This window comes from Triturus cristatus, chromosome 10 (assembly GCF_964204655.1).
Source record: "Triturus cristatus chromosome 10, aTriCri1.1, whole genome shotgun sequence".
NCBI lineage: Eukaryota > Metazoa > Chordata > Amphibia > Caudata > Salamandridae > Triturus > Triturus cristatus.
The window spans coordinates 239,029,255-239,044,417 of NC_140593.1; the positions used below are offsets into that span (position 1 = coordinate 239,029,255).

General features: G+C 45.7%; 1 protein-coding gene across 1 annotated transcript in view; it reads right to left on the bottom strand.

Annotated features, from left to right (window-relative positions):
• Positions 1-15,163, bottom strand: part of ASNS (asparagine synthetase (glutamine-hydrolyzing)) — a 245,567-nt gene that overhangs the window by 203,157 nt on the left and 27,247 nt on the right. Inside the window, exon 2 of the mRNA XM_085630875.1 lies at positions 1,745-2,003. Within this exon, the coding sequence (XP_085487001.1) occupies positions 1,745-2,003 (259 nt within the window). The remainder of the gene's footprint in view (positions 1-1,744; positions 2,004-15,163) is intronic.

The following is a 15,163-nucleotide window of genomic DNA, read 5'->3' on the forward strand; positions in this document are numbered from 1 at the left end:
GAGAATTGAAAGTTTTCTGCTGGGTGGTCTGCTTTCCTTTGAAGTGCCCACTCCCAAGTCCTTCCCTTCCTCCAAAAGTAGTCAGTCATAACAGAAGCAACTCCATATCTGTGGCCAGGGAGGAACTAAAGGCTTATCCCTGGATGTCAACCAGAGTGATATGTGCCTCAAAGAGTTTTCAAAAGCCCCCAGCTCTACCCTTTATGATTCTCAGATCAAACCTATCACCTTCTAAAATGTACCCAGGCCCCTTTCCACTCTCAGAATCACAAGCTGCGTTTTGAGTATACCGAAAAACCTGGCTCTTCATTTCTCCATTGTGTGTCCCACCCAGCTCACAGGAATATAGCAATCGATAAATCTGTCTGGAGGGCACCATTACCTCCCCAAGCTCCTGCAATCATCCCAGGGTCTCCCAAAATGGAATCCAGAGTCTTCAATGTATTGATCCACTGTCAGGCACAAACACATCCAGCAAACACATACAACTGCATACATGCTGCAAAGCACTACATACTAACTTGATGTAGGCCAAGGGTGAGTTAAGCACACTGCCGCTAAACTTTATTTGAGTGGACTTGTAGGCCTCACTCCAGTGACACCAGTGAAAAGGCCTACAAGTCCACTCAAGTAAAGTTTAGCGGTAGTGTGCTTAACTCACCCTTGGCCTACATCAAGTTAGTATGTAATGCTACTGATCACGACATGGTATGCTGCCACCACTGCACTTGTTCCACTCAGCTTCTGGTAAAGGCAGTATTCTTTCACAGCCATGAGGAGAGTGCTTTGGCCACCCCATGCGGTCCAACAAGGCTGCAATCCCTGAGACAGGTCTATGTTGTGGCACATACGCATGATCTGTGTTCAACCATCATTAAACAAAACCAGCTCCAGGGATCCAAATATCATTGCATCTTGGGCACATCCATCACAAGGCGAGGGACTTTTCTATCCCAACACTAGCTTCTTGCCAAATAGGAGTTATTGAGCAAATCAGTGAGCTTGCACTAGTTTCTGGATTCTGTGGTTCCAGCATTAAAATAAATAATTATCAGAAAGTTAGTTCGTTTGCCCTTAATTTGCAAAGGCCTTGAAGAACTGGCCTGATACCAGATCTTTCAGAAAAATGGCTTTGTGGAAATGGGTATTATTTTACAATAACCTAAATACTACCAGGTCCAGCAAATCCTGGTCTTTACTGGCAGGAGCATTGTAGGTAGTAAGACAATTACTGAAATAAATGTAAAAAAAATAATAGTCTTTGGGGTTTTCTATAGCATTCATACTAATGAAAGCTTGATGTGTCATTTGAATTTCTTATTGAAAATTCAGTTTCTGCAAGCAGCTTAACAAATCCAAGACTGAGGTTTACATTTGCAAACTGCATGTGGTACTGCCCATGTCTGAGCTCTCATTGACATGTCAAGAAAATGCTGTGGCAGCCATTTTGCATCTTTTGCACCATTTATGCTTATTTGACTTTGGATCCTTCTGTCCTTAGAGGTATTTACCACTTACAGAAACTCAGGTTTCACTATTTCACTATTAGTAGAACAAGTCAGTAATCAGAGGACCATTTACACATGTATTTAGACAGGAATATGCGAGAAGGGTGGACTAGTTAGGGATCATCTGACCTCCATCCTCAAGATGCCACCATCTTTCTCTGCTTGATTTCCCATCAGACATAAAGTCTTCATGACATAACACGCTGAAACAAAATAATTGTGTTAAAATGTTTCACCTGTTTGAAGTTGTAGATTTCCCCATTGTACACGAGCCACAAGTAAGGAAATTTCTTCACTCGGATTGGCTGCATGCCATACAACTGATCAACAATAGCCAGACGGTGAAATCCAAAGCAGCAGTTGGTGTACCCATTGACATTTTCAAACCGAAAAGCATCAGGACCTCTGTGTGAAATCTTCATAGCACTAAGGCACTGGACAGATAGGCATTCATCACTGCCAAAGAGAGCCCAAATTCCACACATCTTGAAAAATCTATAATACAAAGGTACAAACTGAAATAAACATTACATTTCCAATAGGCTTACAGTATTCAATTCAAGTAACAACTTATTTTTGGGATAGGAATAAAGCAATTGAAAGAATTATCAACAAGATGCAATAGATCACATTCATTATGGATTGTCAGCAAATCAAATTATTTCTTATGTTACTGCGTAATGGGGAGCAATCTCATTTCCCTAGCCTCTGGACCAGAGAAGAAAATCTAATGGACTTTTCATCAGCCAATCTTGCCACACTGTGCCATCCAGCAATAAAATTGCTTGTTTCAGCATTACCCTCTAAATGCCAGCAGAGCAAGCCCCCAAAGACACTTAAATTGCACTAATACCTTCCATATGGTATTCTGTTTATAACTGTAAATATTTGCTACTTATTAAGCATGTTATCCGTTCTGAATCGTAATGTATTTTTTAGTGCCTTTTAGAAGTACTTTCCAGCAACTTGGATCCAGTCGTGGCCAAAGTGACTCATAAGCCTAAACCTAAAGAACCCATAGTTAACATCATCATTAAGCGTTTAAACAACCACGGAAATGCTCATTACCCACCATCAAAAGCCCAGCAAAATAGAAGAAATATTCGATAGGCAGAAAGATTATTTATTAAAAAAAATATGTAAGTCAATTAAACCCAATACCACTATCATCAACAAATGAAAAGGGCAGCGGAATATAAAGTCTCTAACAGACTGATACTTAAGGCATTGATGATGACAAACAATAAGCTGTCATTCATGACTTGTGCTGGATAAGTAAGACTGCACATAGTTGAAGGCTTCAGCCAAAATGCCATATGTCACCAGCTGCTGACGACATATAATCTAATGGAGAATATGTGACGTTACAACGCAATGATTTACATCGCGGTACCTTATATCACAGTTATTACAACGCAAGTCGTTACAACGACTTGCGCTGGAGGACGCTGGACTTAGGAATAGTATGATTTACTATTCCAACTCCAGCCTATGTAACAGTAGTGGAGGTAGTCAAACCTTTGGAGTGGTGCACCGCTCGGTATTGAGACAAGTGGTAGTCAATTAGTCAATGAGTCTTATGATATTGAAGTCTTGAATAATCCTTTATTTTCAAACAATTGCGAGCCATGCGTTTCGTTCATGAAAATGAACTTCTTCAGGACATGAGTCCACATTCCTGGGTGAGGAAACGGAAGTGTAGGGTGGTAGTCCGAGCTGCACGGGCCACCTTGGTAAGGGCCGGTGTGCGCTGTATCTATGAGCAGGGCGGGGTGATGAGCTGTCCGCTTCTATGGTAAGAGTGGAGGTGTTGGAATAGTAAATCATAGTATTCCTTAGTGTATAGCTCCATCCAGCGCAAGTCGCTGTAACGACTTGCGCTGTATTCACCGCGATGTAAATGTACCGCGGTGTAACAACCGCGTTGTAAAGGTCGTTTGCCTCTAATGGAAGCACCTTGAAAATCAATCACGCTGAAGAAAACAATCCTGACTGCCCCTATTGAACGCTTAGCCAAAGTCATCATTAAAATCTGTAATCAATCACAGAACAAACTGCCACACAAACTGAGGACCCTGCAACAATTCATATTGCTGCACTGCCAAATGTCCTATAAAAGGCCAGAAATGCTCATGTCCTGCAAATGGGAACAAATGCTCAATGTGTGGAAAGGTTAATCAATCTACAATTCAACCCAATGCTACTTCCCTCAAACACAACCAAATGCAGTAAACTATAACATCACGTCCAACTGATACACTTATAACTTTGGCATGATAAACAAGACTGCACATCGGAAACTCCAACCAAATCACAATATAGGGCCATATTCTTGTTGAGAGGACAGCAACCTTTGAATTAATGCCAAACATTCAGTTCAGCAAGCCCCATCGAAAACAAAATTGCACCACAAAAAAGTGGGGATTCCTACATTTGGGAAGACCTCCCCTGTAGAACCTCGAAGGGGCCTGCCGTGCATTAATCTATCATGAAACCTGTCATTTATATATTCCTGACTCCCCATTTCTGCCACTCTCATACATCCCATGACAGTTGCGCACTTGAAGCTTATCCATTTCCCAAAGAGTATTCAAAGATGCAAACTTGATGAATTGTTTAGTTGGTATAAAATTGTATTTTCAGGTATAGGCTGCTTGAAAGCCAAAATGATCGCCTTTCATTCAGCACATGGATTATATATACCATGTAACCTATGCCAGGGCATTCACCCACTGCAGTCACCAGAAACTGAAAACAGTAATATGCTATTTGCATCAATATTTATGTGAGGTTGAATTGAGAAATCATATAACAGAGACACACATGACGCCTACTGCTGAAGGGTGGCGGCTGGTGCATAGGGGCGAATGGGGTGTTGCCTCACTAGCCTCGGGACGAGGATCGGGGGGGAAGACAAGAGAGACACCACACGCAATGCAGCAGCCTCAAATGAAGTGCTCACTGCCCCGTGTGTCGATCACAAAGTAAATTCTGTCTGACTCGGTTTTGTTTTCTGCTTTTCTTCAAGGGACCACGACGAGGTCACAGCAGGTCAGAGACCTCCTGCGCATGTGCTGGCCGGGGCGAGGAATACTGCTCGCCCTGGAAGCACATGCGGAAAGAGTGGTCATCATGAAGGGAGTGGCTAAAGAAAGAGGAAAATGCCTGGTTTCAAATGGTGTGCCTATGCTGCGCCCCAGGCGTCTTTAGCAGCGCGCCTTTGAAATCAATGGCAAGGGGCAGGGCAGTGGGTGGCAACAACCGGAGCACTCCCCTTGCCTTCGCGCTAGTCCCAGGCCTCCTGATTGGACAATGGGAGGCGGGAGCTTGTGCATTGCTCAGGACCGACACCGCACCGGCCAGTCACAGCAGAGCACTACAGAACACTCTCGCTCTCCTGCCTCCCACATGCAGTCATCCTCGAGCCTTGGGGAATGGCGATCCATAATTCAGCTGGAGTAAGTGTCTGCTTTCTTTATTATCTGGGCTACCTATATAATAATAAATTGCAGAGTTGAAACTTGGCAAAAAGCGCGCGCGTTCCAGGCTTCCCTCCCTGCCTGGATTATTAGCTTTGCCAATCGTTTTTACATTTCAAAGGCAATTGCGGTTGCCTGTTCTCCTGACTTTACTTATCCGCCTGTTATATAAGGACTATGAAATGGTAAAGGTACAATTTGGTAACAAGTCTGGCCTGTTGGAACTGGGATGAACGATATTCACAATTTCACATTCTACGCAGCTTTGTGCAGCAAACGCACAACCTGCAGTGCAAATGTACAAGTACTTACACTATCTCGTAGGATGTCATACCATAGACTAGTTGTCTGTGCCACGTCCCCGTCGATCCAGCCAGGAGTCAAATTCTGTGGCATCGTGGCACGTTGTCTACTCTTCTAATTTAAGGAGAAACGTTCCACGCCTGCGCGCGCCTTCCTAGCTTTTATGGAGCATCTCGTGCGCTGACAGTACAATTTTAAAAAACATTAGCCCCCCGCCTGCTCATATTAATATATAAAATAGCTGGAGACACTTTTTAATCACCCCGCGTCCTGTTTGATGGGTGGTTTAATTTATAGAAATGTGCTTGTGCGTAGTGGAGCTTTGGCTGCCGAAAGGAGGCATCAGGCATTGTTTCTGTTTGGCAGAACTCAGTTGAACCCTCCCGAGCCCCCTCCCCCCTCCCACCACCGGGCACACAACTCGGACCTCCATGCCCCCCACCTTCAAATGTCAACAGCCGCCCCTGCTGAAGCAAAACCAAAGGAAATGATGGACGGAGTGTTGAACATTGCAAGCACTCACCTCCAGTCAACTAATCTGGGTTTAATCCATCACCGTTCTTTAGCCCACTCTGCCACCCCAGTTCAGACATGGCCATATGCAAATCAGTCTGACCCTGTGCCTCATGGGAACAGTCCAGCCGGAACTGCCAAGCCATGTCTTCCCTGGACCGGAAACAAGCTTCCTAGGACCGGTTTCTGGCATTTCAGCCGTCTTCAGCCAGGCTTGCTTGAATCCAGTAGCAAAGTGAGCAAGGGACTCACGTCTGAGCATACCCTGCCAACTTATGGCGAACAAAGCAAAACCAAAGGAAATGATGGACGGAGTGTTGAATATTGCAAGCACTCACCCCCAGTCAACTGATCTGGGTTTAATCCATCACCGTTCTTTAGCCCACTCTGTCACCCCAGTTCAGACATGGCCATATGCAAATCTGTCTGACCCTGTGCCTCATGGGAACAGTCCAGCCCGAACTGCCAAGCCATGTCTTCCCTGGACCGGCAACAAGCTTCCTAGGACCGGTTTCTGGCATTTCAGCCGTCTTCAGCCAGGCTTGCTTGAATCCAGTGGCAAAGTGAGCAAGGGACTCACGTCTGAGCATACCCTGCCAACTTATGGCGAACAAAGCAAAACCAAAGGAAATGATGGACGGAGTGTTGAACATTGCAAGCCCTCACCTCCAGTCAACTGATCTGGGTTTAATCCATCACCGTTCTTTAGCCCACTCTGCCACTCCAGTTCAGACATGGCCATATGCAAATCAGTCTGACCCTGTACCTCATGGGAACAGTCCAGCCCGAATTGCCAAGCCATGTTTTCCCTGGACCGGAAACAAGCTTCCTAGGAACGGTTTCTGGCATTTCAGCCGTCTTCAGCCAGGCTTGCTTGAATCCAGTGGCAAAGTGAGCAAGGGACTCACGTCTGAGCATACCCTGCCAACTTATGGCGAACAAAGCAAAACCAAAGGAAATGATGGACGGAGTGTTGAACATTGCAAGCATTCACCTCCAGTCAACTGATCTGGGTTTAATCCATCACCGTTCTTTAGCCCACTCTGCCACCCCAGTTCAGACATGGCCATATGCAAATCAGTCTGACCCTGTGCCTCATGGGAACAGTCCAGTCCGAACTGCCAAGCCATGTCTTCCCTGGACCGGAAACAAGCTTCCTAGGACCGGTTTCTGGCATTTCAGCCGTCTTCAGCCAGGCTTGCTTGAATCCAGTGGCAAAGTGAGCCAGGTAGATGAGTTCAATAGATCAAAACAGGTTTCAGAAATTACCTTAAATTCAGGCCACCATTAAGTATTCTTGGCATTACCATCAACATGCTTGACAGTTTTTTTTTACATAAGCCTTCCATAAATGTATTAGAGCACTCCTGGTAGGACATCAGGGAGTCATCATCGTCAACAACAGAATTAGAGCGGCATTCAAGTGTCTAAAAGAATACCGCCTCACCTTGCAGATGTGCAACTTTCTCTGATCAGACATTAAATTCCAAAGCTATCATTCTGCAAACCTTGGCATAGCACCAACCCATCTAAAGTAAAATATATATATAAAAGTTGCACCAGCTCCTTCAACTCTTGTCTGAAATCAGAAACTTCCATGACATTACGAACTTGTCCAGCTGCTTCATAAAAGACCTTGCAACACTGACTACTCCTTTGGATAAACTACCAAGAAAGGGCACGCACTGTTTGGACATGTGCGACTGATTCAGATTAAGCATTCCACACCATCAAAGAAGCAGTAGCTACATCAACCTAAATATGATACTTTGATCAACAGAAACCAACAGATTTTGTAGTTGATGCTAGCCTCAAAATCCTGGGAACAGTACTGCTACAAAAACAATCCAATTAAGAGTGGGACTAAGCGGCTTACCCAAGTCAATCATTGATGGACACTTAAAGGAGATACTCGTACATTGAGAAAGAAGCAAGATCCAGATTATGAGTTGGGGTATTTTTAATTATACTTGTATAGCAATGTTCTTCAAGTCACCACTGATCCAAGCCATTAGTGGCACTCTCACGAGGGTGAGTTTCAAACCAACCTTCCATCATCGATTGAGAAGTGAATCCTCGAACAACACGAAGGAGCTAATCAAGTGCTTTTATAGGATCTGCTGTTCTGGACACAATCTTCTCCTGGTCTGGTATGGGGAGATCCATGAAATGGTTTTATGGTGACGACTGTACAGCAGAGCATAATCAGCTGCTGATGGTCTTGAAAGAGACCCTGAGAGATCAGGAGAATGTGCTGGAGTACAGGACCCTCTATGAGTATACCCTGAGAGTGTGGGAAACTACCATAAGGGAGGAAGCTGTTATTTCTCTGCTTCATGCCAGTGAGAAGCATGACAGCAATTATTTCACCGACAGAAAAGACTCGGGGATCAATGTCTTCCTCTCCCTACATCAGTGTTTCTCATTTTATGAAACTTTTTGTGGACACTGTTGTCAGGGCCACAGCTATACTCGGGAAGGCAGTGAATAGCTCGTCTGGGTCTTCCTCAAAGCAGTTGCCAAGGGTAGCACCATCGGTTGGTCAGAAGATTGAACTTATGCCCTCATTACTATTGCAGTCAGCCGGACCGCCAACTGTCGTCGTATCGGCAGGTGACCGTCCGACAATATGTCAGCGGTGCCACCTGCCCTATTATGATAAGACCGATGTGCAGGTGGCCGTAAAGTGCTCTTTTCTACTGCAGCTTGTGCTGCAGGCCAGGAAAAGGGGCGCAGCACAAGCCGCAGTAGAAAAAGACACTTTGTGCACATCCACGCACCGTGTGCCAGGCACCATATGGTGACTGACACACGATGCATAGATGTGGGGGGGCACTACATTTGGCCTAGAGGGGATGGGGGCCCTGTTTTTGCCCCCAAAGTCCATTTCCGTCTGCCTGATCATGGCAGTGGGACCGCCATGAACAGGCAGTCAGAAAGGGATAGCCTAATCCCTACGGCGGTTCTCTGATGTCTGACCGGATGCAGTATAATGCAGCAGTCTGACTGATGCCCTAGATGGCGGGCAGGACGCAACTGACGGCCTGTCGATGGCGGCCAGCCAACCATCGTAATGAGGGCCTCAGTGAGGTTCTGATGGCATTAGATAGCTGCCCAGCTAAAAAAAGCTCCAAGTCCCGACAGGATCCCCATTGGCCTGTTTAAGACCAACACTGAGTTGTGGGATCCACTCCTGATGAATGTCCTCAATGTTTTCTTAGCCATAGGCTCACCCAAATTGTGGGCCCATGCCACAATAGTCTCGACATTTTAAAAGGCTCTTAAATGCGATCCTCACTGTTATGCCAATTTCGCTGATTAACTCCATTGCTAAAGTCATAAAATAACATGTATTTGTAAAGCGCACGTTCACCACTACGGGTATCTTGGCGCTGAATAACAGATGTTTATTGTTACCCAACTCAATGATACTCATTTTATCGACCTCAGATGGGTGAAAGGCTTAGTGAACCCACCGGGATTTGAACCTGTGACCATGAGGTTGAACACAGGTTCTTGCAGTAGACACATTAGTCCACTGAGCCACCAGACCCGTCATGAGGAGAATTCTGTTAGAATGACTGCAGTCATGGGCCAGGGATCATAATGTTCTGTCTGAGCTGCAGTTTAGTTTTAGGCCCAGCTTGGGTACAGTGGAGCAGGCTCTCAATCTCTACATTTTAATGGGCAAGTACACTACGGTTAAGAAAGGCAGGTTGTATCTGGCATTTATAGACTGGAGCTCCGCGTTTGAACCTGTCAATAAATCCACATTGTGGCGCATCCTGTCCAATTTGGGAGTGGATCAGTAGATAGTCAATTTTGTAAGGCAAATGCATGAGGTAACGGCTAGCATGAGATATGGTGCAGGTAGAAGACTACAGCAGCATTCAGTCTGGCCAGGGACGTTCACCAGGGATGTGTGATGGTCCCATTTCTGTTCTCTTGCTATATTAATGGCTTGGAGAAGTAGTTTGTGGATCTTGGGGTAGATTGTTCATGTGTAGGATTTTGCAAATATATGGAAAGCCTCGACCTAAGGGTGAATCAGTCAAAAAACCCATGTTATGGTCTATGGGGCGAAAAGGAAGGAAATTCTTGTCTTTATAATTAATGGTGACAAAGTATGTCCCATCCTCACATTTATTTACTTAGGGGTCCTTTTTGATAAACATCTTACATGAAGACCTTTGAAGATCAGTAGGGCTGCAGCCTTTTTTTTAAATGGTGGAGGCTGTTTTTAACTTTGCTAGTAGACTGGGACAGAAACCAGCAAAGGAACTCATAGCCATTCACAAGGCCAAGTCCTGCGTGGTTGCATCTAATAGGGCATGGGTTTGAGACACTGGCGACCAAGGGGGATTGGTAACTGTAGAGAGCGACTTCCTCAAAGGGTTACTGTCTGTCCCCATCAGAACTAGCTCCTTTATTTGAGACTTGGAGCTGGGTTTGTCCCATATTGATGATATTATGAAAATCCAACAGTTGCTATTGTGGCTCTGAGTCTGGACAAGGGAGCAGACACTTTTTAATAGGGCTATCCTTACTGAATGTTAGTAATTGGATCATTGTCTAGATATTCCTTTGTTAAAGTACATCCATCAGACCTCCCAGAGTTTGGACCTTGGCGAATATTTTTAGAACTGGGTAGTCTCAAAGCAAGTTTTGCCGCCACACTGAAGTCTACATTTTTAGCTGATTGTGAGGACCATGAACTGCAGAGGGAGGCTAATAAGCAAAGCATCCAAGCATATGCAGAGGTTCCGAATAACCCTGGCCTCGCTTCATACCTAATGTGGGTAGGAAATCAGCATTATAGGCTTTTGTTGGTCAGGCTTAGGTTCGGTAAGGTTTGATTTCTTGTGGCCTTTCCAACAAAGGGCCCTTATTTCAAGAATCTACCTGCCTGTCCCTGTGACGGTTTTTCTGTGCAAAGCACTTCGTATTTTATGTTATTTTGTAAATTTCTTTTTAAAAACAAGTCAATATTCGGTATACTAGAGCAGCTTTTACTTACAGTCACTGCATAATCCACGGATTTCTCATCTCACCTAGGCAGAGGACTGTTATTGCTGTCTAATAAATATGACCTTCTGCGCTCTTTCTTTAAGGATATCTGGCAAGGGTGTGATATTTATGCAATTTTATGACGTGAGGCAATGTTTTCATCTGTTCTGCTTTTATGTTTTATGATCATGATTGCAATCGAATAAAGATTAAGTGATCAATTGATTGATAGTGTGAGTGTCATACCCCAGTCTGCCAGTCATGTTTCTTTCCAACCATTTTCACTGTTTTCTAGTTGGGCAAGTGCCATGTACTCTGCTATGCACTTTTCACTGTTTTCTAGTTGAGCAGGTGCCATATACTCTGCAATGCACTTTTCGCTGTTTTCTAGACGGACAGGTGCCATGAACCTTGCTGTTCACTTTATTTAGGCATGCTATGTACTTTAGTTTGAGTTCGCTGTTTCAAGATCTGTTTAACTAAGTGCAAATGCTTGGAATTTCTGTTTGACCAAACATGTGATGCTGATCACTTAAACGCTTCTGTTTCCTGCTGACCTCAAGGTTGCCTGACAAAATTGCTTGTTTATTTGCTCAGCAGCCAAGCCAGCTAATAAAAGGCCACCATTTCCTACCCCAGGTTTCAAGCTTGTTTTCTGCTGACCTCGAGGTTACCTGATATGCTTGTTTGCTGTATATTGCTTCAACAACCTTGCCAACCAATTAAAGGACTCCATTTACTGCCCCAGTCTCCTGCCAGAGACAGCCTCCTAATTGACAGGAAACACTCCATAATCTTCCAAACAGCTTCTATGCCTAAATTGTTTGTTTACTCAACCTTTTATTTTCTGCCCCAGTTTCCTGTCTGAGACAGCCTTCTAATTGACAGGAAAGACTTAATAATCTTCGCGAAACCTCCAGACTAACACTTGCATGGCATATTGCTTTTAAAGTTGCTTGGGCTTGTCGAGTCGTCTTGAGAGAGAACTGTATCTCTCATCAGCACCATCCTTGGGTTCCAAGCCCCACTGTCTGCAACAAGAATAACCTAAAGTTTTTCACCTGGAAGCTGGAGGCCATCAGCCCCTCTTGTAACTCCTTAATTTGTTGTATAACGTATCACAATATTAAAGACAAGACAGCTAAAGATTTCTATCAATGAAACAGGACTTGTGAAGTGCGGCTAATCACCCGTGAGAACCCTGTTGCTAGGAAGGGATCCATTGAACAGCCAGGTCTTGAGTCCTTTTCTGAATTCCAACAGACAGGATGAGGTCCAGAGGTGAAGGGGTAGGTTGTTCCAGGCCTTTGCAGTGAGGAAGGAGAAGGAGCGTCCTCCACTGTTGCTTAGGCGGATTCGGCAAGAGTGGGCAAGGGAGAGGGAGACGGGAGCGCAGGTGTCCATAGGGTTGGTGTAAGTTCAAGTGGTGGTTGATGTATGCTGGTCCTTGGTTGTGTAGGGTTTTGTACATGTGGATCAGCATCTTGAATTGACATCTCTTCTGAATGGGGAACCAGTGAAGCTTCCTGAGGTGGGGGTGATGTGGTTCACTTTGGGAGGTCAAAAATGAGCCTGGCCGCTGATTTCTGTTTGGTCTGCAGTCTTTTAAGGAGGTGTGAGGTGATTCCTATGTTGAGTACGTTGCCGTAGTCCAGATGGCTGGTGACCAGGGCTTGGGTGACACTTTGTCTGGTTTTGACAGGGAGCCATTTGAAGATCATATGGAGCATGCAAACAGTGAGGAAGCAGACGGAGGCAGCTGAGTTGATCTGGCTTTTCACGGAGAGCTTGCTGTCTAGGATGATGCCAAGGCTGTGCTCATGGTCTGTCAGAGTAGGCGTGGGTCCAAGTTCGGAAGGCCACCAGGCCTCGTTCCACAGGAAGTTGTTGTTCTCAAAGATCAGCACTTGTCTGTGTTGAGTTTTAGGCTGTTGTTTTTCATCTAGTTGCCGACGGTCTTCATGCACCTGCAGAACTTGGCCATTGTGGTGAAGGGCTTTTCTTATAGCGAGAGGATTAGCTGGGTGTCGTTGGTGTAGGATATGATGTTTAGTATATGTGTTATGATGATGTTGTGCAAGTGGGTCATGGAGGTGTTGAACAGTATAGGGCTGAGAGATGAGGCCTTGAGGAACACTGCAGATAATGTCCTAAGGTTCCAAGTTGAAAGGTACTAGGTGGTTTCTCTGGGTTCTTCCAGTGAGGAAGGAGAGGATTCATTTGAGGGTGTCTCCTTGGATACCAATGTGGTGAAACTTCTTGTAAAGAGTGTGGTGGGATATAATGTTGAACTTTGATGAGAAGCCGAGGAGGATCAGTGTCGCTGTTTCTCCCCAGTCAAGGAGGGATCTGATGTCGTGGGTGGCAGCGATCAGGGCGATTTCAGTGCTGTGGTTGGTGCAGACTCCGGATAGGAAGGTGTCCAGAAGATTATTGTTCTCTAGGTGTTCCATGAGTTGGTGGCTGATGTCTTTTTCGAGGCCTTTGGCGGGAAAGGGGAGCAGAGAGATGAAACGGTAGTTCTTGAGTTCGCTGGGGTCAGTGGACATTTGCTTGAGAAGGAGTTTGACCTCTGCGTATTTCCATTCTTTGGGGAAGGTGGCAGGGTGATATATGCTTTGACGACAGAGTTCTTGATGGCTGTGGTATTTTGAGCGGTGAGCTGGTCTCGTGGTGAGCAGGTGGTCGGGGTTTGCATCTGTGGGAGTGAGGCAGCTGAGGGTGTCAGCAGCGGTGGGTTGAGGTAGGAAGTTTCTTAGATGGTGGAGATCTTTTCATTGAAGAAGTCAGCGAGGGTGTCGCAGAGTTCCTGGGAAGGGTGATGATTTTTTTGCTGGCTGAGGGGTTAGAGAATTCTCTGACAATGTTGAAGAGTTCTTTGCTGTGGTTGGAACTGCCTTTGATGCTGTCAGCAAGGGTGCTCCTTTTCAACTCCTTCAGGAGTTGGTGTCACACCGCGGGCTGTAATTCGGCCTGCGATGCTCCCATCTGCTTCTTAGGCTTGCTGCGGTACCGTGTGCGGTCTGCAGTTGCTCTCATGGCATCGCGGTGCACTGCAGTTCCAGCTTCAGAATCGTGATTCCCTTTGCGGCATACCGCACTGATTGCAGAAAGCGCAGAGCTCTTACCTGGTGCCTGGGGGAGAGCAGGACATCAGTCTCCCTAGTTTTGCTGGCAGACATTCTTCTTCCTGGGGGCTATCTTAGTGCTTGTCTTCTTCCCAGAATGCCGCAGGAAAGGGTGTGTTTCACCGCTCTAACATGGCGACATTCCATATAATTTTCATTACTGTTTCCCAAACCAAGATGGTGGCTGCTCATTTCCTTTTGCATACCTTCCTGTCTATGGGTATATAAGGGGCTGAATAGTCTATCTCCTTGCGCTGAAACACTCCTCGCTTTTGCTGGTGTGTCCTCACTCCTGTTGATGTGTCTTCGCTCCTCTTTGTGTTTCTTCGCTCCTTTTCTGAATCCCCGCCAGATTCTTTTTTCCTGTTCGGATTCCTTCCTGTGATCCTGTTTCCAACTTTCTGTTCTAATCTTCCTTCCTTCTGCTCCTTGGGTTTCTGTTGGCTTAATTTCGTTCCTAAAGTCTCTGCTTCAACCAGAGGTTTTTTCCCTTCAGGGTTTTTTTCCTCTTGGGGACATGATCTGGAACGCACTGTCTGCCTTAACGTTTCATTGTCAGCAGCAGCGTGGCTACCAGAAAGGGCTGCCCCTACATCAGGCAGACAACAGCCTTCAAAACCCAGAACCAGGACGATCTCTTCGCACCAGAATCAGAAAGAGAAGTCCCTACAAAAACGACAAGGGATTGGTTGAGGGATGTTTTGAATATAGCTCGATCTGTGGGTTCCTTGCTGGTGCGCCATTCAATCAATCAATCAATCATATCATCACTTGTAAAGCGCACTACTTACCCGTGAGGGTCTCAAGGCGCTGGGGGTGGAGGGGTGCTGCTACTGCTCGAAGAGCCAGGTCTTGAGGAGTCTTCTGAAGGTCAGTAGGTCTTGGGTCTGCCGTAGGTGGGTGGGGAGGGTGTTCCAGGTCTTGGCGGCGAGGTGGGAGAAAGATCTCTTTCAAATCTTTCATACCTTTCAAATCGCTTGCAGTTGTGTTTAGTGGTTCTCAGTCCCGTGGCGTACCCAGTAGCCTTTTTGGAAGATATCTTGAGTTAGGACATCTTGACAGGGGCGTCTCTGTTGGTGCAATCTGTGATCCAGGCAGAGAAGGTATTGACAGCCTGTTCTAGGTTAGTTGCGTTGTCAGGGTTGGAGGTGTTGAGGGCGTCGGTCCACTGGCTTTCTCATACTTTCTTCCAACTGCAGTGTGAGGTGCGGCTTGGTGGCGGTAC